General features: G+C 41.2%; 1 protein-coding gene across 4 annotated transcripts in view; it reads left to right on the top strand.

Moving 5' to 3' along the window:
- The window catches only part of DMD (dystrophin), a 2,144,806-nt gene that overhangs the window by 2,103,175 nt on the left and 18,906 nt on the right, over positions 1–22,725 (top strand). For all 4 annotated transcript variants that reach the window (XM_054973282.1, XM_054973283.1, XM_054973285.1 and 1 more), the window contains 5 exons: positions 1,954–2,019; positions 4,329–4,487; positions 10,594–10,837; positions 11,177–11,300; positions 13,909–14,001. In XM_054973282.1, coding sequence (XP_054829257.1) covers positions 1,954–2,019; positions 4,329–4,487; positions 10,594–10,837; positions 11,177–11,300; positions 13,909–14,001 — 686 coding nt within the window. The remainder of the gene's footprint in view (positions 1–1,953; positions 2,020–4,328; positions 4,488–10,593; positions 10,838–11,176; positions 11,301–13,908; positions 14,002–22,725) is intronic.

Here is a 22,725-nt window from a genome sequence, read left to right as displayed (position 1 = left end):
AGACCAGCTGGATGGTTAGGCAGATCTTCCTAGAAATAGTTTTTTAAATGAAAAAAAAATCATCATCATCACACAAGCATTAAGAAATAGAGTTAGCTTCATTCATATCTACTAGGAAAGATCGTATACATGTCTCCTGCTTCCTATTAATAAGTTTAACAACTAACTTGCTTGCAGAATGGCCTAATGAACTTTAGAATGCACAGACAGCTAACTTAAATAGAAAACTCCAGTGCATGCTCTTGTTCTACATTTAACATTCAGGTTCTGTATAGTATTTCATTATATATTCTTCTTTTCAGAGGTATGCTTCAGTGGGATCCCGCAATGACCATGTTCTACAAGACAGCAGTGCCTGTCCAGTATCTTTAATTCTCAAGCCATAAATGCAATAGCTTCTGAAGATTATGGAAAAATCTTTACTTTGTATAGTAATCATACTATACTAGTATAGTTAATATTTTTATAAATATCAAAAGTAGAGTATTGGCTAAATCTTAATTACAGTCTTTTTCTGCTCATGAGGGGAATTTAACTGGGTTTGTCTGGCTAAAATCTATTTAAACTAATGTTCAAGTTGGAAAAGTTGTATTGCTGTTTTCTATATATCATTCATGACTCAGAGAAAAATACACATTTTCTAAACACTGCAAGTTACATTACCAGTTCTGAAGCAATCTATTCCAGACTATACATTTAATATGACTATTTACCAGGGAATCTACCCAGGAATCTGGGTAATCATTAGAAAAGGGTAGAAAGCAGACAGAATTTCCCTGGGTCAAAATTAGGATAGAAGAAGCACAGAATTAAATTGATGCTACATGTATTCCACAAATATAGAATGTGTGAACTTGGGGTGGATGCATTCTAATATTGGGATTCCTTCGACAGCAATATTTCCTATTAATTATCTTTTATGTAGGTTCACAGTCATTACACATGTCATTCAGTATGTTCAGGCTGGATAGATGTAGGTAATGGGGTAAGGTACAGGCAAGGTTAGTTTTTCTACAAATGCAGGTAAACCCAGAGGTTTGCAGAAAAATGTGAAAACAAAAAAACGGGGGATTTAAATCCCTCCCAAGGAGGAGAATGTTGTCTGCACTGACGCGCTTCGGCAGACAATGTACCTTTACCTAAAGCAGGGAGGGGAGGAGGAGGAGGAGGAGGAGGAGCACCCAGCTGAGTCTGCATGCCTGGATGCAGCTGGGGTGCTGGCTCAGAGTCAGGCACAGGCCCAGCACAGTGCTTTCACAGCCACTTCTCCTTTGCAGGCCAGCAGGCAGGGAAGAGAAACCGGAGCTGTTGAAGCTGCCCCTTCATTGCCCTAGCCAGGAAGGCTGGGGTGGGCAGGGAAGGAGGAACAGGAGCTGTCAGTGCCCTACCCCACCTTGTCTGATATAGGCAGGTAGATGGGGAGGTAGAGGAAGTTCACCCCAGCCCGCTGCCACCATATCAGCCAGGCAGGTGGAGGCAGCGATGGTGGCACTGCAGCTGAGCAGGCTAGCCATCCTGCTGGAGGGGAAGGATGGGTGGCTGTGGGGCAGATGGGAGAAAAAAGGAGAGAGCCAGAGCTACTATTGCAGCTGCATTTGCTAGACAGACAGCATTTTTGGCAGGGGGAGACAAATGGATGGCCTAGAAGGGGGTGGAATCCACCCACCCCCCATGAGTCTTGCAGGTCCTTATATTCAGTGATGCAGAAAGAGAAATTTGGCCTTGAGTTTTGATTTACTAGGGTTATACTGAAAAGCAGTTAATCTTTCTTAGAATTATAGACAAGCTTAAACGCTATTGACATGAAAGGTCATGGTGGGGATCTTTATTTCATGATCTCTTATACTAATGGTTACTATCATCATAGTATCATTTATTTTTGCATATTTCAGTCGTGTTTTTTTAATAGGAAGGCTATCTAATGAGATTTAAGGTATCTGTCTTTTCCCACAGGCTAGCAGAAATGGAGAACACAAATGGAACGTACCTGAATGATAGCATTTCTCCTAATGAGAGCATGTAAGTTATTATATATCTGCTAAACTTAATTTTGCATAAATACTTTCAAATTTCAGTTATGAGTTCTTAAAACATACATACATATACACATATATGATTGCAAAACGGTAATGTTAAAATGGCACTAAGAACTTTATTCAGTATTTATTTCAGGATTGTCATTGCAGGCTGCAGCACATTAAGTAGTATTTAGTTCTGTTGAAGTCACTGGATTTCAATACTTGTCATAACTAGGATTTTGTAGTGGAAAATGAAATAACAAGCAAATCAGACACACTGCTACTTATACAGAATCAAGAAACCCTCCCCAAGTCATTGTGGCAAAAGGTAAAAATGTGCACAGAAATACCTATAGGATCTTAGGGAACTCCTGTTTATTCTTTTGGGTGGAAGTTGACTTTGTCAGTTGCATTATCTGCGGGATCAATCTTGTTTTACTACATTTTCTGCTACTTTTGCATCATGCTTATGAAAAACAAACACAAAAATGCCACTGTAACAATCATTTTCAGAAATTACAGATTGCTGTTATTTTTAGAAATCAGATTTGAGCAATTAATTGTTTGTTTGTTTGTTTGTTTGTTTGTTTGTTTGTTTGTTTGTTTGTTTGTTTGTTTGTTTGTTTGTTGCCCTCCCTCTCTGCAAGCAGGCTCAGGGAGGATTACAATATTAATTATACATAAATACAATAAAATCTCATTATAAAAACCAATCTATACATCTAAAGCCCAGTTCAGAGTATCAATTCTTCTACAGCTCAGTTTAGAGGGTTTAAAAAAAAATTATATTCCATTGCCCTCCAAGAGGTCCAAGGACAATTATATATTCATATTAGCACAATAAAAATGCATGAAACAATAGAACTTCACAAAAAAATCTCCAAGTGCATGCCAAACACTATATATTAAAGAGTAGCATGGTTCAAATTTATCTAAATGCAAGTTGGCACACACTAACCAGAATATAACTGGATGCTACTTCCAGCAATGAAAAGAAAAAAATGTAAGTCAGTTGACAGAGAAAACTAGTATAGAAATCTTGATATTCATTGGACCGCAGACATAGGCTGTGAATCATAGTTCTACAATCTGGGTCTACCAGATCAATTCATCTAATTTTTCCCTGAAAGCAGCGTTTTAAAAATTTCAACTATTACTATTTAATTTTCAGTGCAATTTATCCATCAAAAACAAATTAAAAATGAGCATAGTGGTTAAACGGCTGGGCTATGTGGATCAGCAGTCTGCTAGTTCAACTCCCACTACTGCCATGAGCTTTGCAGGTGGCCTTGGGTAAGCCACTCCTCTCAGCCCCAGCTGCATTATGAGGATAATAAAACACTGACTTTGTTCACTGCTCTGAGTATGGCACTAATCTGTCCATTAGGGTGGTATATAAGCACACTGTTGTTGTGGTTGTTGTTATTCATTGTGATGACAGTGGTGTCAGGGAGCAAGCTCGGATTAAGCTATGTTCACATTTATACATCATGTGAAACCACAATTCATATCTACAGGCACCATAGGTTAAATTTTGAAAGCATTGTATTTGTCTGAATTTTCCAGTAGTAATCTCATATGAATAAGTTCTTAGCTGATTAATGTCAGTTACTGTAAAATTGGGCTCTGCAGCTCTTCCCCTCCCTCCTCCTTATGTTTTGCTGTTTTTGAGGTTGAAGAGGATATTGATTAAAGGCATTGAAAGGGTTCTGGATAAATGTACCTATACAGAAGATCACATCTTGTATTCTGCTTTGATCAACCAACTACCATGCTAATGAAACACTTTTCCTCTCTGTCTCTCTGTGTTCACAACTTGGGTTAAGGCTCAAGAACATCTTTGTTGGCAGGAACCAAAACCAGGGAGACCCAGGTTCAAATCCCTACTGTAGAAGCCTGCTAGGTGACCTTGGGTCAACCACATATTCTCAGGCTAACCTACCCCAAAGGGTTGTTCTGAGGATAAAATGATGGAGAGAAGAACAGTGTTAGCTCCTTTGGGTCCCCATTTGGAAGAAAGGTGGGGTGGATATTAAGTAAATAAATATATTACTGGCTTATTAGCAAACAAAATGAACTGTCCACTCATAAGCCATTCTGCTTAAGATCAAGTTCCAGCCAAGTCCAAGCACAACTGGGAACTGCACTGTGCCCAGCATCTGTGGGTAGTTTGTGGGGAATTTGTTGCCTCATTTGTTCTTTACTATTCTTAGTTGCATCTCAGTGAAAAAGGCAGACTATAAATGAAGAAAATAAATAAATAAAGGAAAATCTTGGTATTTCTTTCCCCCCACCCTCCCTCTTTCTTAGAGATGATGAACACTTGTTAATCCAGCACTACTGCCAAAGCTTGAACCAAGAATCACCACTCAGTCAGCCTAGAAGCCCTGCACAGATTCTGATTTCTCTGGAGAGTGAAGAAAGAGGAGAGCTTGAGAGAATCCTAGCAGACCTGGAGGAAGAAAACAGGTGGGTTTTACTTTGATGCTACTTCCATACTTACTGAGTGATAGGAACCCATAGGAGCAGAGGGAACCAGATTAACACACTGTATTAAACATACACAAGATTGCCTAAGGATGTGGTGAGTTCCCCTTCACTGGCAGTCTTCAAGGAATGGCTGAATGAATACTTGTTGGCGATGCTTTAGGCTGTTCCTGCGTTGGGCTGGAATTGGGCTAGATAGCCTGTAAGACCCTTTCTAACTCTATGATTCTATGATTCTAAGGTTGAGGAGCAAAAGGACTGCAGTATTTGTTGCCTTAGATTTTTCTTTAAATTTTGTAGATATTAAAGGCAAGAACTACTATCTGGTGTATTGCATATGTTTAATGCAGTGAACAGTTTTCATTATTAAATTATTGCCTTGCAAGAAATTTAAAACTTAGAAATTAAATTAGAATTAAGAATTAAAGTTAAGAAAAAAAACAGCTTAGGGATGAGCTTGTATATAATACATTCATTTATCTTGTCTTTAAATTGGACTGCTGTATAAATCACTTCTACTTGTGTAAGACATACTTTTGGTTTGATCAGTAATTTTGTCTATTCTTTCTATATTCAACTCTATGGGCATGCCTCTTCCTTATGTGTAGGAAGAGAATTTTTAAACATGCGCTGCATGCACAAGTAAATCTTTACCCTTTCATAGACAAATAAATGAAGTCCACATGCTCATGTACTGTACCTGTTTCTCCTTCATTATGTTTACTTGTTTTGGTTTATTTTCTTACTACTTTGATGTTTCTTCAACCATTGCAACATCAAACGACATCGCCATATTTCCTAATCTTTATATCTAGTACAAGTTTGATCTGTTTATATATTTCAGATCAGATGGGTTTGCCTGCTAGGTTTCAGAGGAGTTGCATGGCAGCAGTCAAGACCTTGCTTACCACCTTCTGTACCCTCCCCCCTTTCTCCCACCATCATTTGCCTCGATTCTGCCACAGAAGTGTATTGCATGTAGACAGAATTGTTGGGTGGCATTTTATTGATATCCCAACATAAAAGAAAGAATTGAGATGTCCATTTCCACTAGAATTGTGTATGACAAAAGCTTTTCTAGTGCATCAGTGATACAAACTATGACTCTGTAGCCACAGCATGACACTTTCAAGTGTGTTGAACAGAGAAATCCAGAATGCCAAGATATTTAACAAAAAGAAAAGAAAATGGAATGACTGCTTCTCAGGCTTGAAGCTCAACTCATTGGCTCTTGAAGTTCCTTTTCTCAAGCTGATTCTGTCACATCTAAATGCCCATATGCATGTAAGATTATGTGTACAAATGCCTGGAAAAGCAGTGATCTATTAACACTGCATCACCACCAGGCAAAGGGGGCACATTTATTCTTCAGAATAAAAATTGCTCATATATAACCTAGGGATGAGCTTGTAATAATACACTCGTATCTTGCCTTTAAATTGCACTGCTGTGTGAAATCACTCTGTTATACCTAGTATGAAAAATTTTAAAGATATTCACACCTTAAAGTAACAGTTCCCCTATTTCACCAGAGCCTTCGGTCACTATTGTAACATTGTGAATAAAAGTAAATGATAAAATTACTGCCAGGAGCTACAGAGTTGCTGCCTTCTGCACAATCGTTGCCATCATTTTCTGAAATAGAGCAATAGAAAGCATGATACCTGGTTGGAGTTGCTTTCATATAAACTGCCTCCCAGGATGCTCTATAGAATTAAATAATAATAAACAGCTAATAATTAAGAGGAACAATCTGTGGAGAAAAGATAGTTTTAGGTGAGATTTGAAATACAGTGGTGAACTGAGATGCTGAGGCAGAGGAATACAGGAAAACCTGCCTTGTTACAGGACATTGTTTCAGCTTAGTGTAAGTGCAACCCAATGCTATACAAGCCTCTGAAAACAAATATCTCTGGTTTTTGAAAAGGTAGGTGAGCGAGTATCATTCAATTGACCAGAAGCATCTTATCCATATAATTCCTTGTGCTACAAGAAATGAATTCTCATCAGTCATCCCAAGTCTACCTGTGTCAAGTAATGATAAAATCACAACTGATGTTACTGATAACCGATAAATGAGTTTTGAGAACTGTGTATTGTTCAAAGATCTAAAGTTAATCCAAATGGTCTTTATATTCCACTTAAAGAATGTCAGTACACCCTTGCTGGAAAAAAAAGTTTTTCTTCACAACAAATCATAAGGTGTGGTAATCTTTGAAGGCATATAAGCTTTTTTTATATACAATGACATCAGTTTGTCTGAAAATAAAATCACCTAGTCCAAGGTGTAGTTTTCTAAGGAAGATTACAGAACATTGCCAGTTCCTGTTCACTTGCTCATTTTGAGAGGATTATACTTGTATCTCTTTCTTTTGCTCACCCTTCCGCATCTATGGCTTTTAAGAAATGATCTTTTTCTGAGCCTAATTCTGACTGACATAAGCAATGCCATGGAATCTATCTCACCATGACAGTGTGTCCTTTTTCCTCACACTGGCTTATGCTTGCTCTCCAGAGCTTGATGAAATATGCTAAAAGGATTTCTTTCCTTTGACAGTCATATTCAAAAGATGATTGTTTGGGTACTAACCGCTTTTCCTCAACTAGTCCTTGGACTAAAGAATATATCAGCGGTTAATTTAATAAATTATTTCTTCCATCACTCACAAAATGGAAACAGTAGACTTTTAGAAAGAAAAAAGAACTGGAGGACACAAAGGCAAGAATAAGAGTTTTGCCAGAGAATCTTCTGTCCTTCACCTCCCTGATTGTAATGAATACTGCAAATATCACAGAAGCAGAAATTAAAACGCCCTCTTTCCTGATTCAACAAAGTTGTTTAACCTGCATGATTTATCTAGGTTGCTGGATTCTGCTCCTGTTGAATTTTACTTTCTACACACACAATTCCAACATGCACAGAGAAAATATAGAGAACACGATAAGCTTGGACTTCTGAAGACAGTATGAAGTTACTACCTCATGTCTTCTTTCCTATTTCTTTTTATCAGTTGAAGACTTGTACCAAGGATTTTTCACATTAGCCACTGCTCAATGAATGTCAGCCTCTACTGAAGTTGTATACACTAGTCAAATGGCTCACTCAAATCACTCAATCCAGTGATCACTACCAGAAGTAACTGCCTTCAGGCATTCCATTCAAATTCAGCAATGGAGGGAAGGGGGTCACACCCAGTCTGGATTGTGCACTCCACCTCTTTCATGACTTTTGCTACTGATTTACATTTACATGGCCCTCACTCCATGCACTCCACCACCCCACCCCACCCCGCCTATATATCTCTGGCCAGTTTCTTCATACCCTCCATGCATCTGACGAAGAGAGCTGTGGTTCTCGAAAGTTTATGCTACAATAGGTGCTACTGGACTCTTTACTATTTTACAATAGAGTTTATGGGATGTATAGGTTTGGACCATCCAACCTTCTCTGCCATCCATATTGTTGGAAGGGAAAGAAAACAGAGTTGCACCTACCTGTAAGTGCTGTTCATCGAATGTTGTTCTATGCAGGCACACATGGGAACTGCACATGCACAGCTCCCAAAGGCATGACATGCTCGCACGGCCTTTTTGTGCATTTTTGAGTGGGTACGGCTATAAAAGGCGGGGTGAGCGGATCCCGACGTCATGCCAGTGAAGAAGAATAAATTAGCATATTAAAGAGCACATGACGGGGAAAGGCGGGAGGGATGTGTTCCTGCACAGAAGAACATTCAATGAACAAAACTTACAGATAGGTGCAACCCTGTTTTCATCATCATGTCTTCTGTGCAGTCCCACATGGGAGAGTAGCAAGCTAACCTATCCAGGAGGTGGATGTGTTGCTCTTCATTGAAAAAGACTCTTCAGGACTGTTTTGCCGACTGCAGCATCCCTTCTGGAGTCTATGACAATTGCATAGTACTTAATAAAAGTGGACAGCATCGACCAGGTGGCCACTTTGCATAAGTTCATGAGTGGAATGCCCAATCTAAACGCTGATGAGGTAGGTTGGGCCCTTGTAGAATGTGTCCTGATGTTCAAAGGGCAAGGTTGTTTGGATTGCTTATAACACTCTTTAATGAGCCACACCAACCAGTTGGAGATGGTCTGAGTAGTGACCTGTCCTTTTTTAGATCCCCTGAAGGAGACAAATAGGTTAGGGTCCTTTCTGAAGGCAGTAGTCCTTCCCAGGTAAAAATACAGAGCACGTTTGATGTCCAGTGTGTGCAGGAGAAAACACTGGCAGAGTAACGTCCACTTTGTCTGCAAACTTTCTGAGGAAAGGAGGATTTTACCTTGGGGCTTGCAGTTCACTCACCCTCCTAGCTGATGTTATGGTCACTAAGAAGGCCATCTTGGCTGTCAGAAATTTGAGAGGACAGGTAGCTAGAGGCTGAAAAAGCTTATGCATGAGAGTTGCTAAAATGAAAGATAGGCTTCACTGAGGAGTGGGTTTGGACACTGAAGGGTAAACAGTAGCCAACCCTTTAAGGAAGGGTTTGCATCCTGTTTGAGAGAAGGATCTACCCTTCACCCCCTCATGATAAAACGAGATGGCCGCCTAATGGACCTTCACAGAGGAGTTAGAGAGTCCTTGGTTTTTTAACAGGATCAGATAGTCTAAGACAGATGGCAAGGGTGTCGAAGAAGGGGCTAGGCCCTGTTCAAAAGCTCAAAGGGAGAAACGTTTCCACTTGCCAGAGTATGACTTCTGGGTGGAGAGTTTTCTGGCCTGTGAAAGTATGTTCTACTCCAGAGGGGGACACAAGCCAAGCTGTCAGCTTAAGTGTTTCTAAATCGTGAAGAACCATGTTGTCATGAAGAAGGGTTGGTGACAGCGGTAACTAGTACGTCCTTCTCGGTGACATTCTGGACAGGGTGGAGAACCAAGCCTGTCTTGGCCATTAAAGGGCAATTACAGTTGCTGACACCCTCCACTATCATTTTGCTGAGTGTCAGAGTCATGAGAGGGAGAGGAGGGAAGGCATACAGTAGACTGTTTGCAAAACACTGTTTCTCATCAGGTATGAGACTTAATTAAGGGCCTATCTTGTCCCAAAGGAACAACTGGTACCTGGCCATAATGGCTTAATAATTGCCAATACTGAAGTTTAGAGCTGATGAGGCATAAACTTTTCTCCCTAAAATATCAAGCTTCCTGCCCTCCTTATCTGTGGGGGCAGAATGACCAGCACCCTGTGGGAGACCTTTACTTTGCAAGGTTTTTGTAACAATGGGTTTAGCAAGAGGCTGATTGAACAAGAACCCAGCCCTGTCTTGTTTGGATTTATAGAGGTTATCTAACTTTTTTGAAGTTGCTGGAGTGAATGCCGGAGTAAACTGCGGTCCTTCATTAGCAGCCTTTTAAACCCTGGAGTCAGAGACACCTTAGAGGGCTGACGCCCATAGTGCTGCTTTTAGGCATGATGCCCTTTCATGCCAGGCCTTAGGCGTGAACTGCTTACACATGCCACAGCGCACTGTATCGTGTGCCTCTCCTAGGCACACGAGGCATTTCTCATGCCTATCGGAATGGGCTGTTTTGAATCCATTTAAGGCACTTCTTGAACAGCACCTTCAAAGTCACAGTCTTCTTTTCTTTTTGCTCGGAATCAAGAAAGAGCTCGAACCACATCCTTCTTCAGCAGCAGGTAAAGAAGAACTGAGAGAGAAATCCACTCACCCCACCTTTTATAGCTGCATCCACTCAAAAAGTGCACGAAAAGGCTGGGTGAGCATCTCGTGCTTTTTGGAGTTTTGATATGTCCATGGCTGGCCTGTACCTGCTTAGCTCCAATGTGTGCCTGCACAGAAGACATGACAATTAATGTATCGTTGGAATGGGAAATGTAAGCTTAGAATTGAATAGCAATTTAATGTAATAATTTTTCACCTGTAGTCTTTCTAATCCAGGAAATCTCTTTCTGCTACAGTTTAAGAATTATATTATCAGTCATGGTGGCCAGAATCCACAAATCTAATAGATATATCTATGATAAAGGTGATGGTGGGTTTCAGTCAGCTACAAAATGGAATGGTGCATTGATAAAGATATTAAGGCATCAATTCTGTCTTGTTTCGATAGAAACCTCCAGGCAGAATATGACCGGCTGAAGCAACAACATGATCACAAAGGACTGTCTCCTCTGCCATCCCCACCTGAGATGATGCCCATTTCCCCCCAGAGTCCCCGAGATGCTGAACTCATTGCAGAAGCAAAGCTCCTTCGTCAGCACAAAGGCCGTCTTGAAGCCAGGATGCAGATCCTGGAGGATCACAACAAACAACTGGAATCTCAATTGCACAGGTTGAGGCAGCTGCTGGAACAGGTGAGTCTAGCTTTTTTTATCTGAGTAACTGAAAAACTCATCTGAGCTACTCGGGATTTGAAACCCTAACATTAACTAATGCAAATGAGTAACAGCAGGCAACTTTTCAACATGTTGCCATTTGTGGCCTAAGTCTGGTATTAACCTTAGTTAATACAATATGACTATACACATTTTAGTCTCTTTGTTAACTTGCTTTTATTTACACTGAATCTATCACAAACATCAGTTTATTTACATCAAAAAATCCTAGCCTAGACAGTGTGATGTAATAAAGAGATTTAGTCATTCTTATTCTTATCAACAGGGTAACTATCATATTTCCTTCTGCCATTTCAGCCTCAAGTGGATTCCAAGGTGAATGGTACAGCTCAGTCGTCTCCTCCTACCTCATTACAGAGGTCAGATAGTAATCAGCCAATGCTTCTCCGTGTAGTTGGCAGTCAAACTTCAGAATCCATGGGTAAGATCAAGAAGCTCAGGCTTTTTAGTGGTTGTTTGCAATTTACATACAAGTCTGCTATTTAACTGTAATATTTTGAGCAGCAGCAAATTTCAGACAACTGGAAAGGAAGGGTGATATACATCACATTTTCACTCTGATATATATATATCAGTAGAAATAAGCAGGATTCCCTCCCCTCCCCCACTACTATGATACATTTTGATTGTATTTTATTTCCTTCCTTTCTTCCTAAAAACATTTAAGGCAGTTTACAATTGTTTTTAAAATGAACCAGAATAAAACAAAACAAAGCCTACATATAACACCAATTAAAACAACTTTAGATAACTTGAAATCCTTACTCTACTGGAACATCTGTCTAAATAATTAGGACTTGTTTTGCTGTCAAAATGCTAATAAAGTGGGGTACTTTCTGTCCTGCACACAGGAACAATAAACAGCCCCATCTACAACACCAACACATCCCCAACACTGGTATAACATCAGTGCCACCGTTTGCTCTCCTGTGGCCATTATGCAAAGGGGAAATAAGTGAAAGAAACACCCCTTGGCAAGCAACAGATAACTTATAGTGATTACATCAGAGTTCATAGTTCAAAGTTACTTTTGTAATTCTTTCTCCACACATTTTTATAGCTTCACTACATTGGGCCCCTTTGTTTTCTATGATGTATTTGGAATAACTGTACACAAACAAATCCAAAAGGCAGGCATTCACTACAATTTTCTTAGGGAATACATAAGTCTGTATTTATATATAATGGTTACAATGCAGTAATTTCTCTGTCTTCATTAATATTGCTGTTTAAAAAGGAAAAATTCAGTACGTGGCCAAAAGAACTTTCCAATCTACAACCTACTACAATTAATGGTAATTTATTCCTTTATCCCGAATATCTGAACACCCAGGGCAGCCTTCAGAGTCAGACATTACAACAAATCTCTGTTAGTCTATGATGGGCATGAACATAGCTTGGCCTCACGTTCATATGATTCTTCATGGATTCTGCTTTCCCTTGTTTGAGGAATATGAGTGAAGTCTTCTTGGTTTTGAAAACATTCCATCAAACATCAAATTTCCATGACATCTTTTAAAACTATAACTAAAATCAATTTCTTCTGTCTTATGTAAAATAAAATTTGATATTGTTATGTATTATTACGCTATATACAGCATCATTGTTGTGCACATTAGTCTAAAAACATACTTTATATTGAAACAATAGTCATGTGAGACTGCTGACAAAAGCCCCTTGTAATAACTGAACTTTCCATTTATATGCGGCATCATAATTGGGTCACAGAACACAGGGGACAAGTGTTCTGTGCTATGTGAAACTTTGCCCAATATAAGTGAAACATTCTGCAGGTTTCCTCTGATTCAGTTCAGCTGCTGAAACTATTAAAACTAAAGCACCTGAGCATTTGTTGGTTCTGATTTACTTTGCTAGGAATCACATTTCCAGTGTAACCACATCACCATTGAAATGTGGCTCACAACTAGAGATGGGCATGAACAGCAATACGAACTAAAAAAAGCCACGAACAGCCCAATCAGCTGTTCGCAAACAAGCTGTTCATGAGGCCCCATTCTAAACGAACAGATGGTCGTTGCAAGCCTCATTCGTTGCTGTTCGTCAAGCCAGACAGTCTGGCACCTGCAATTAATTCCCTTGGCAACCAGAGGCAGGGACTGCCTGAATTCTGTCTGAACTCCTTCTGTTGCCCTGGAAACCCCAATCTAAGCCCAATTTAGCTTGATAGGCAGGTCTTCCTTTCAAGTGTGGAGCTCCAAATTTGTTACTAGGAAGCAAAGAGCAGGGGGGAGGGGGGCTCCCAGCTCTGGTTTTGCAGACAGTGAGGGAGAGACAGTTGCTGTTGGCATTTTGAGAGAGAGACAGGGAGAGTGCATTGGAGCTAGAATTTTCTTTTTGTGTGGTAGGATAGGGATCTACCTCTTCAAGTTCCAGGGCTGCTGCCAGGCTCTGGGCCAAGCTATTATTGTTACCTTTCCTGCTGCCTGCTCAGGTAGGGTTTCTGAGAGTGGTATGGTAGGGATCTTGATGGCTGGAGGAGAGCCTGCTGGCCCCCATGAACAACAAACATGTTCGTGAACAGGTCATGTTTGTCAATGTTCGTTGTTTGTGGATAGCAACAAACAATGAACACCATGTTCGGGAGTTTTTTCTTTTCGTACCCATGTCTATTCACAAATACACTACCTAGTGTAGTAATGGAATAAAGGAACCTCTTGCTCTTTCTAGCAGTTACTTTCTTTTTTTTTCCAGTACAGACACTTAAGACTTTTGAAATAATTTATTTTGCCGTCACAGGCCTACATTATTTCACATGAATGGAAGTAGCTTGAAGATTTAGAAAATAATGGGGTTATGTGTATGCATATATATATTGAAATTTCTGCTAGATGTCAGGCCGGAGGGTTTATGTTAAAATAATGACTTTAGTAGGGTGTGTTATGTACACTGTGGCTGGAACACTGCAATTCTGCAAACTCAGACTTGCTTAAGTCCCAAATGAATAGTTAACAGTCCCTGAACTCTGACTAGTGGCTTAAAAACTGTGGACTTCTTTTTTGTTTTTTCAGGTGAGGATGATTTGCTCAGCCCTCCCCAGGACACAAGCACAGGGTTGGAAGAGGTCATGGAACAGCTCAACAATTCCTTCCCAAGTACAAGAGGTAAACTCCAGAGTTCAAAAGCAACGACTGGCAGTTAAATTATAGCTGCTTTTTTACAGATCAGTATCTTGCTCAGAGTCAGTTGTGTAGATGACAGGTGTCCATCTAAAACAAAATAAGAGCACAAGACAGAAATATTTTAAAATCATGTATCCATGAGGACATTAATTTAGCTCAGAAATGCTCAGAAATGTTTCATGATGCAAGCAGAATAAAAAAATACACACATGCGCATCCTCTTATTTATTCTGACTGAGAGATCTCCCTGAGTTCAGAGGTGCTTGTGAAACTCCTCATTCAATGCAGTAGAATATACCATTTTCCCAAACGATCCCTGTGTAAAATAGGTTGCTGGGTGAGGGCAGCACATATATTCTCTTGGTAGATATATTCTCCCCTAATTTGTCTTATTTTGTCACAGTTGTTTCTTCCATTTTTTAAAACTCTACACCATTTTTTCTCTGCTCATATTACAAAGTTTAGGTGAAAAAATATGATTGTTTAATTAGATTAGTTGAGGATTTGAGGCCAGGATATTGAGATATGGGAACCTTTTTAAAATGTATGTGTCTAGTATTTTCTTACTTTGTCAAAACAAAGTATAGATAGTAATTGTGTGATGTCTTTCATGTTTAAGAAAAGGTCATTTCTGAGTCTGGATACTACATTATATTGCCATGAGGAAAAGGGCTTGGGTTAAAGAAAGCAGTATTTTCTGTCTTTGAGTGATGCTAATGCAGAGTAATTTTAAACCTGTCTCCCAAGATTACCCCGCAGGCAAATGTTTCATTGAAACACTGTGCTGTGGGTTACGTAGTGCATAGTTCTGTTTTACCTGCCTGTAGTGCGTTTTAGAGGATATCATTCTTACCCTACTGTTTGCAAAACCCTCTTCTAACTAGTTCATTACTAGAGATGGGCACGAACCGAAATACGAACCAAATTTCATCATGAAACGGGCCAGTTCGTGGTTCGCAAACCTGTGGTTTGTTGGAGCACATTTCTGATGAACCATGACAAACCACTATGATTTTTAAGGTGATTCATTTGGTTCATTTTTCAATTCATCACTGCAGACAGCCTGGTACCAATCAATCTATTCCATAGGCAACGAGGGGATGGCCTTCTGCAGACCTTCTGCAGCCCCGGGAACACCAATGTTAGCCCTCCAAAGCTTGATAGGCAGCTCTGGCTGCCAAGCAGAGAGCTCCCATTCAGCTCTATGAGAGCAGAAGGAGCATAACCCCCAGGTCTCAGGCGAGTGGTTTCAGTTTCCAGCAGGCAGTTAGACAGGGAGGAACTGCTGTTGGATTTGCAGTCAAAGTGGAAGCTATTTGAAGCTTGTGTTCGACATTCTGGTGCTTCAGGGCTCTGAAACACCTGCTTCTGTTTCACAGCCAGGCTCAGGGGCTAAGCCTAGTGGGTTACTCATCTAAGGAGTCTTTTATTATTATTTTAAGCACCTGTCTCCCAGTGCCAGCCTCAGGAGCCAAGCCTAGTGGGTTCCTGTGGGGACTCACAGAATACTTTTATATATCATACTTATTATTGGTATCATTATTATTTAGAGCACCTGTCCTGGATAGAAAGGTGTCTGTGTAGGTCAGGGCTCTGGATCAACCCCTATCCTTGCCAAGTGCAAATGCACCCCCCAAGGGGAATTTTAACCTCCTTCCCCATGGGTCCTCCCATCCCCTAGTCCACCAGTGCCTGCCTCCCCTTGGCTGCATCGCAGCAGAGGGACTCGGTTGTCCATAGCTGGGTTCATTCCAGGAGGATCTGAACCCCCCCCCCTTTGGGAATTCCTTGCCACTAGACCATCCAGGGCCTCGACATCCCAACCACTTGCTGATACAGCCGCCCACATTACCTCCCACACCCCGTCCCCTATTTAACCCCCTCCTTATGAGTCCCCTCAAGAATCGCCCACCTTGTTGCAGAGATGAATTCTGCTGGTGGAAGGCTTCCCTCTTGGCCACCCTGTTGGGGAGATGGACTCTGGTCGCTGCAGCTCTCACCCAGGACTCTCTTTCCATCTCTCCCAAGAACTTTCCTCTAAAAGAAGACTTTTGTCTTTTCTTTCTGTCCTTTCAAAGAACATTTCTCCTCAAAGACTATGTCATTTCCCCCAATAAGATTTCTGTTCCCCCAAGGTCTCCTCCCCCCGCCCTGTTATGCGCAAACAGTTTGCCAAGTCCCCGTTCTCCCGTTTCAACAAGGGGAGCCCTTAAGCGCACCGGGTATGATTAGAATTTTATGCCTAGTAGTTTGCTTCCTGGGGGGGGGGGGGGGATAGTATCAAGTGTTTCTCCATAAGCCCCTTTTTTTCCAAAAAAAAAAGTCAATGTCAAGCTGCAGTTTGGAGCTTCCGCGCTTTCTCCAGACTGCACGGTGCCCTTCCCTTCACTAGCTCCAAGGCAATAGATACTGAGAGGGAGAGAAGGTGGTTTAACCCTTCGTTTCCCTTATTCCAAGTCACAAAGCAACTCTCTCTTCTCCTGAAATACAGAATCACAAAAATACCCCTCTTTTACTCTTTAGACCCGGTCCTTCTCCAGACCGTCTCTCATTTTTACACATACATCAGCAAAAGCTCCGTGCCAAGGCACCGGGGAGAAATAGGGGGGGAGAAGGGGGGGGTAAAACACAATCAAAAGAAAATCACCAGGCGGTCAGCTGGAGTGGACAGTGACCCAGTTCCTATGTGTCACCTCCCCCTTTTCTCTCCTCTCGTACACGCACACTCGCACAAACACAAGGATCCTCAAAGTTTATTTTGACAACCACACAAAACAGACAAGGACAACTCCAAACTTAAAAGGGGAAGGAAAGATATCCAGAAACAGATTTGACAATAACACTTTTCTTAATGGCCCTTCCGGCTTGGGTGACTGGTAAGTCCATTTGCCCTTGTGAGGCTTTACTCCTGTGCCCACAATGGTGGATTTTCCCACCCTTGGCCACAATTTCTGCCCTTCCAAGCACCTGGTGCTTCCAAGCCTACCCAGCCTGCTTTACAGCTTACTTGTATATGCTTCCCTTCATACACTGGTATATATTCTTGTCATACCTTCAGAATAGGGCAAAAGGACAGGGGGAACGGTCCCAAACTCCAAGGCAAAAGGCACACTAAGGACACGCCAAAAGACCGCTGCTGCAATCCAAAGCTTTATTCACAAGTGCCGAGGGTCAAATCAAGAAGACAGGGGAGCGCCCACACTCTCCGGCTGCTCCCGGCGGGAGATTGGCAATAGGTTTGCCTGGCTAAATTGTCCCGTTTCGCAAGGCTCACAGCTTCATCAAAAGCCACAAATAAATTCTTAGTGTAAAGCGTATTTCTTTTACTGAAAAATAACCTGCTGGATAAGAATCAAGTTTCTTCTTAGTTTTAGTTGAACAGAACTCATTCTCATTCTGTTCAACTAAAACTAAGAAGAAACTTGATTCTTGTCTAGCAGGTTATTTTTCAGTAAAAGAAATACGCTTTACACTAAGAATTTATTTGTGGCTTTTGATGAAGCTGTGAGCCTTGCGAAACGGGACAATTTAGCCAGGCAAACCCGTTGCCAATCTCCCGCCGGGAGCAGCTGGAGAGTGTGGGCGCTCCCCTGTCTTCTTGATTTGACCCTCGGCACTTGTGAATAAAGCTTTGGATTGCAGCAGCGACCTTTTGGCGTGTCCTAGTGTGCCTTTTGCCTTGGATACCTTCAAAATAGACAGAATAGACTGACAAACATACAGGTCTACAACAAAACACAAGCACCTTTTTCCACTCAAAAGAAAGAAAAACATGCGCACACACGGAGCATCTCTTTCTCACTCCTCCCCAAAAACTCAGCCGCGTTTATGCAACACCACACATCACCACACTGCCGTGTTGCTTACTTCCTCCGAAACCCGCCTTGCTGGGTCTGGCGCTCCCTCAGGCAGTTGGTGTGCTTGACCTCAAAATCCCTTTACACCAGCGAGGCGCTCACTCTTCCTCGCTCCTGCAAAGTCAAGCCTATGTGTCAGGCTCTTCTCCATACAGAAGCGGCGGCCCCATCCCCGCAGTTTACACAAACATCTCCCAGCTCACTTTCTCTCTCGAGCCTGCTTGCTCCCGCCTTGTCGGAAGCATGCTTAAACCTTCGACCTGTCCCCGCGAGTCTCTTTCCCTTGCGGTCTCCACTGAGCCCTGCACTCACCCTCTCGGCTTTCTCTTGCCAGCCACTTGTTGCACTCCTATTGAGCTGCTTGCAAACTACCTCCACGCAGCTCAGCTCCCCTGAGCTCCCGGCCGTTAGACGCACCCCCTCATTGGCGCCAATTTACCACACACACACACACACACACCTAGGCTTTACCGTATTCTTCCTTTACTCCTTTATGTGGGATCCCACCTCCCCTCCTCGCGTTAAATAATGCCTCTGCCCACCTACTGTGGGACTTATCAAGGGCTTCTATATCCCTGCCTGAGGAGGGGGCCCTTTTTACCTTAATTCGCCTGCGCGCTCACACTTTCTCCTTTGCTTCCCTTCTCCAGGACTCTGGCAGGTTCTTGCTGCGTTCTCCTCATCCCCCTCGAGTCGCCGTCCCTCTACCAGGTCCCAACTTCTGCCAGTTTAGCCAAAATACAGGCTGCCGTGCACATTCCTGGGAGCTGCTGATGTCCCCGCGAGGGACAGTTCCTCTGGAGTAGAGGGCGCAGCCGAGGGCGAGCCCCCAGCTGTTATGCGCAAACTTTGCGCTTCTGTGGTATCTTTTCCCCCTTTGACCAACCACAATAAAAAACAAATAATCCTGGAGTCCTGTTTGAATTGAAGCAAAATAGATTTTAATTAAACGGTGGATGAGCTCATTTTTACACAGAAGTAGACGGTCTCCTTGTGTGCAAAGCTCATCAAAGCTACAATAAGAGTGCAAAGCAATTAGTACCCTCAGGTTAATTATAATAATATTACAATATTCTAATATTTGTTATCTTATTGGCTCATAAGGTGTCTAGGGTCATTTCTGATTTGAAGACGCAATTCTGGGTCGCCCCCCTACTTGGGGGAATTCCAAATCTTGCAGCCTCTTGTCTCCCCTTGGAAGGCCATCTTCTATCGCTATGCCCACTTCCTTTTGCTACTGTTACCTTCGATGGCGCCAGGGAGTCTCAATCTGGCAGCCTTGGGGCCTTCAGATAACTGACGTCTGCAGGCAGAAAGGAATGTTTCCCCCATTTCTGCACTCTCCCTCCTTTTTGCAGCCTTGAGGGAGATAATGCTGGGTAGCCGACCCAGCTTGCTGCATAAATCGCTTTCTACAAAAGGCTCTCTGGTATTGATTCCCATTGGAATCTTATAGAATAATATAACATATGTGTAATCTTTTTATAAGTGCATCTCTACAAGCAGTATATTTTTTTTAGTCAGCGTACATTCTTCTCTGTTCTTCTTGTTTCAAGTGTCATATTCTTACAGATTGCATTACAAATACTACATTGGCTCCTGAGCATAGAAAAGTGCAAGGCATGTAATATTGAAAGGCACAGAAGTATATAAAAGTAGTATATAAAATCCCTTTCTTCAAATCTATATCCATCACCCCCAAGATTGACCTTTCCTCATGGATCGCCTCTGTCCTTTCTTGTACAAGAATATTCCTGTCTCATCAAAGAACATCCTCTCAGAGATTGTCTCTGTTCTCCTGTCCTTTAAAAGAATATTCCTGTCTCCCCAAGAACATCTCCTTAACTGTCCCCTAAACAAGTACTTCTGTTCCCATTCTAGCCCCGGGGCAGTTTTTCTGCTCCCAGGAACCATCATTCCACTCTGGGGGCTGTAATTCCGTTCTCAGAGGAAGATTCTCTAACTCCATCCCACATTTTCATTGCAACTTTTTGGTGCTGCAAAGTATTTCAATGGAGCCAATGCAAGTCAATTGGCATCCGTGGCTTCCATTGTATCTAATGGAACTTTCCTGGGGGCACCCGCTTTGGGGGTCTATAATGCAGACATCCAAAATCCAGTCTTCACCAAACTTGGAGGGTGGCTGGAGGAAGGCCTGCTGAGACTCCCGGTGAGTTTGGCATCTCTGACTGTTAAGGGAGTTGTTCTACAGCCTCTGGAGTGACATGATGAACCAAACAAACCGGTTCGCGAACTGAGCAAGTTAATGTTGGTTCGTGGTTCATGAAACGCGACAAACCATGAACCGCCATTTTCCTGGCTCGTGCCCATCTCTATACGTGACCTTTATCTTTTTTTAAAAATACAATAGATGACTCAGAGAAGTGTAATAAAACTAATGGTATTTTTATAAGAATCATACTTCTTAAAAACCATGGAGGGGAGGCAGATGCTTCAAACAATAATTTTAAAATAAATTACAATCCACTTTTCAATCCTGTATTGGTACAGTATGTTAGAAGAACATGGATCCCATTGAAAAGATCCACCCTGGGATGGGGCAGTTTTCACCTCATGACTGACCTTCAACTCCCCCTCATGCTGTTCCTGGGAGTCCTCCATCTCCCCAGAGGCAGTTTTTCCAGGAGCATTTTAGACTGCAGCAGTTGTGGGAGACAGGAAGGGAAGCTATTCTTCTGTGCAGTTTTTCCATGACACAGATTTTACATGAGATCTCACACAATATGTGGATTACAAGTTAAGAGTAAGTTGGCCATTGTTTTATTCCTTCATACTTCTAAGTCAGACCTGAAATGTGGGGTCCTCTCGTAATTATTTTATTTAGAATTAATTTGGCATTTTCACAGGTTACAAAGCACTGCTTGAGGTGAATACATTTACTTAAACCTACCACATTGGGCATACAATTATATGGGTAACTGTTGAGTGAAGAACTTTTCTTTCCCTGACTTCTAATCTGGTCCAGTTATGGTCACCTCACGTGGCCAGATGATGTAGATGACTGAATCTCTTAAAGGTTGTATTCATATCATGGTAAACGGTAGATGTCATCAATCAAATATTTCACTATTACTTTAAATACTATTTTACTGGCCATGAGTTAAATTTCTAATTTTGAATGGTTATATTATTTATATTAATTTATATTAGTGTTACAACATAGTATCTATGCAAGGTGGCATCATCATTTATTGCAGTAATCATTTTTTCAGAAATAGTTTATAGTTATATTAGCCCTTCACTTTATATAGCTCCTGGGATACAAACCTGACATTGAAAATATGCAGGATGGTTTTTCTACTATCATATTTGAAAGCTGATCATTTTAAAGAGCTAATAGAAAAATGTATTCTGGGTGAAGAAGTATCTGTTGCCTATGACTATATGATACATTTTTTTAAAAAAAAATCTCTTGATGACTCAGGCAAAAGCATTCATTATATTTTATTTCCAAAATACTGGGCTTGAGAAAACTGAATGTTGTTAATGAACATACTGAAACAATATATTGAAATGTCACTTATCAGACTTTTCATAGGCCATTGCACCTCTCTAGCAAAAAGTATTTCACATAAAGGGATTCTGTGAACCTTCCCAAATCCTTCTTAGTAAAAAAGAATGCTGTTACAATTTCTATTCAACCTCTATCAAATTGCTTCATTCTCAAAGGCAGGGATTATTTGCCAGTCAGATTGGATACTGGAGACGGTCTGTTTCATGCAATTCCAAATATATATATTTTTAATTTACCATTTACAAAGCTGGTTCTGCAGGTTTGCTAGAGTAATGAAGAAAATTCTCCAGAAGATTTGAATGTGGCAATCTTTCAGAAAAGCAGGAGGCTTTGCCTGTCTACCTTTTAGATCTCTTAGGGTTCAAGTTAGTGGAGTTTGATTTACAATAAACTACACTAACTGAGGACTAAAGTGAAAGTTATTATGCACATAACAACCACTTGTGTATATGGAGCTTCATAGGGCTTTACATTGTAAATTTCACCAGATAACACAAAGTAGAGATATGATCAAACCCATCAGTAAGAGGTTAAAACAAAAGCTTTATGGAAAGTGTCAATTTTGAGGAACTGCATGATAGACTGGGGAAAAGTCATGGAGGGCCTTGAAGGGAAAGACAAGTTACCTATGCAGGCAAACTGGCTCCACTTATTCACGCAACTTATAGGAACTTGGATCAGCACGTCCAGGTTCACAGAGCTTGTTTCCACTATGTACTGTAGCACTAGGTTAGGATTGTAGCAACCCACCATGTGGATGAGTCCTAACACACTTCGTAGAATTTTAGCACACTGGCCCAAGATCATCCACTACCAGGCACATCTAGGAAGATTGTTAGGGATGGATTCTTAAACATCATTGAAAAAATTACAGTACAGCTTCCAGAGTGGCGCTCCTTTAGGTCATTTACCTGTTTCCTCCCATATTTGTAAATGGATTCTGCCCATGGAGAAAGGCATCATATTTCTTTCAGATTTCTTCATAATCATATCTGTATAATCTCTGCTCCTGCTAAAGTATCCATCTCCAAACAGAGACCATCATCTGATTATATCCTTCTGCATGGAGAGCAGATTATGGAGAATGGGATAGCCCCACCAACCAGACCATTAAATACTTAGAAATTAGAAATTTAATTTAATAATGAGAATTTAATAATGTTTAAAAAGAATGCAAAACAAGTGAAATGATGCCTTCTGTTGGCTCAACTGAACAGTTTACAGTTGAACCAGTCACTACAAAAATAAACAACTTTTTGAGTTGTACATTTGAATTATACAAAAGTCTTATTCAGGCACATCTTTCTAATGCAA

Source organism: Eublepharis macularius, chromosome 3 (genome assembly GCF_028583425.1).
Source record: "Eublepharis macularius isolate TG4126 chromosome 3, MPM_Emac_v1.0, whole genome shotgun sequence".
Classification (NCBI taxonomy): Eukaryota; Metazoa; Chordata; class Lepidosauria; order Squamata; family Eublepharidae; genus Eublepharis; species Eublepharis macularius.
Note: the sequence above shows the minus strand (reverse complement) of the source record. Positions and strands in the feature narration are given on the sequence as shown.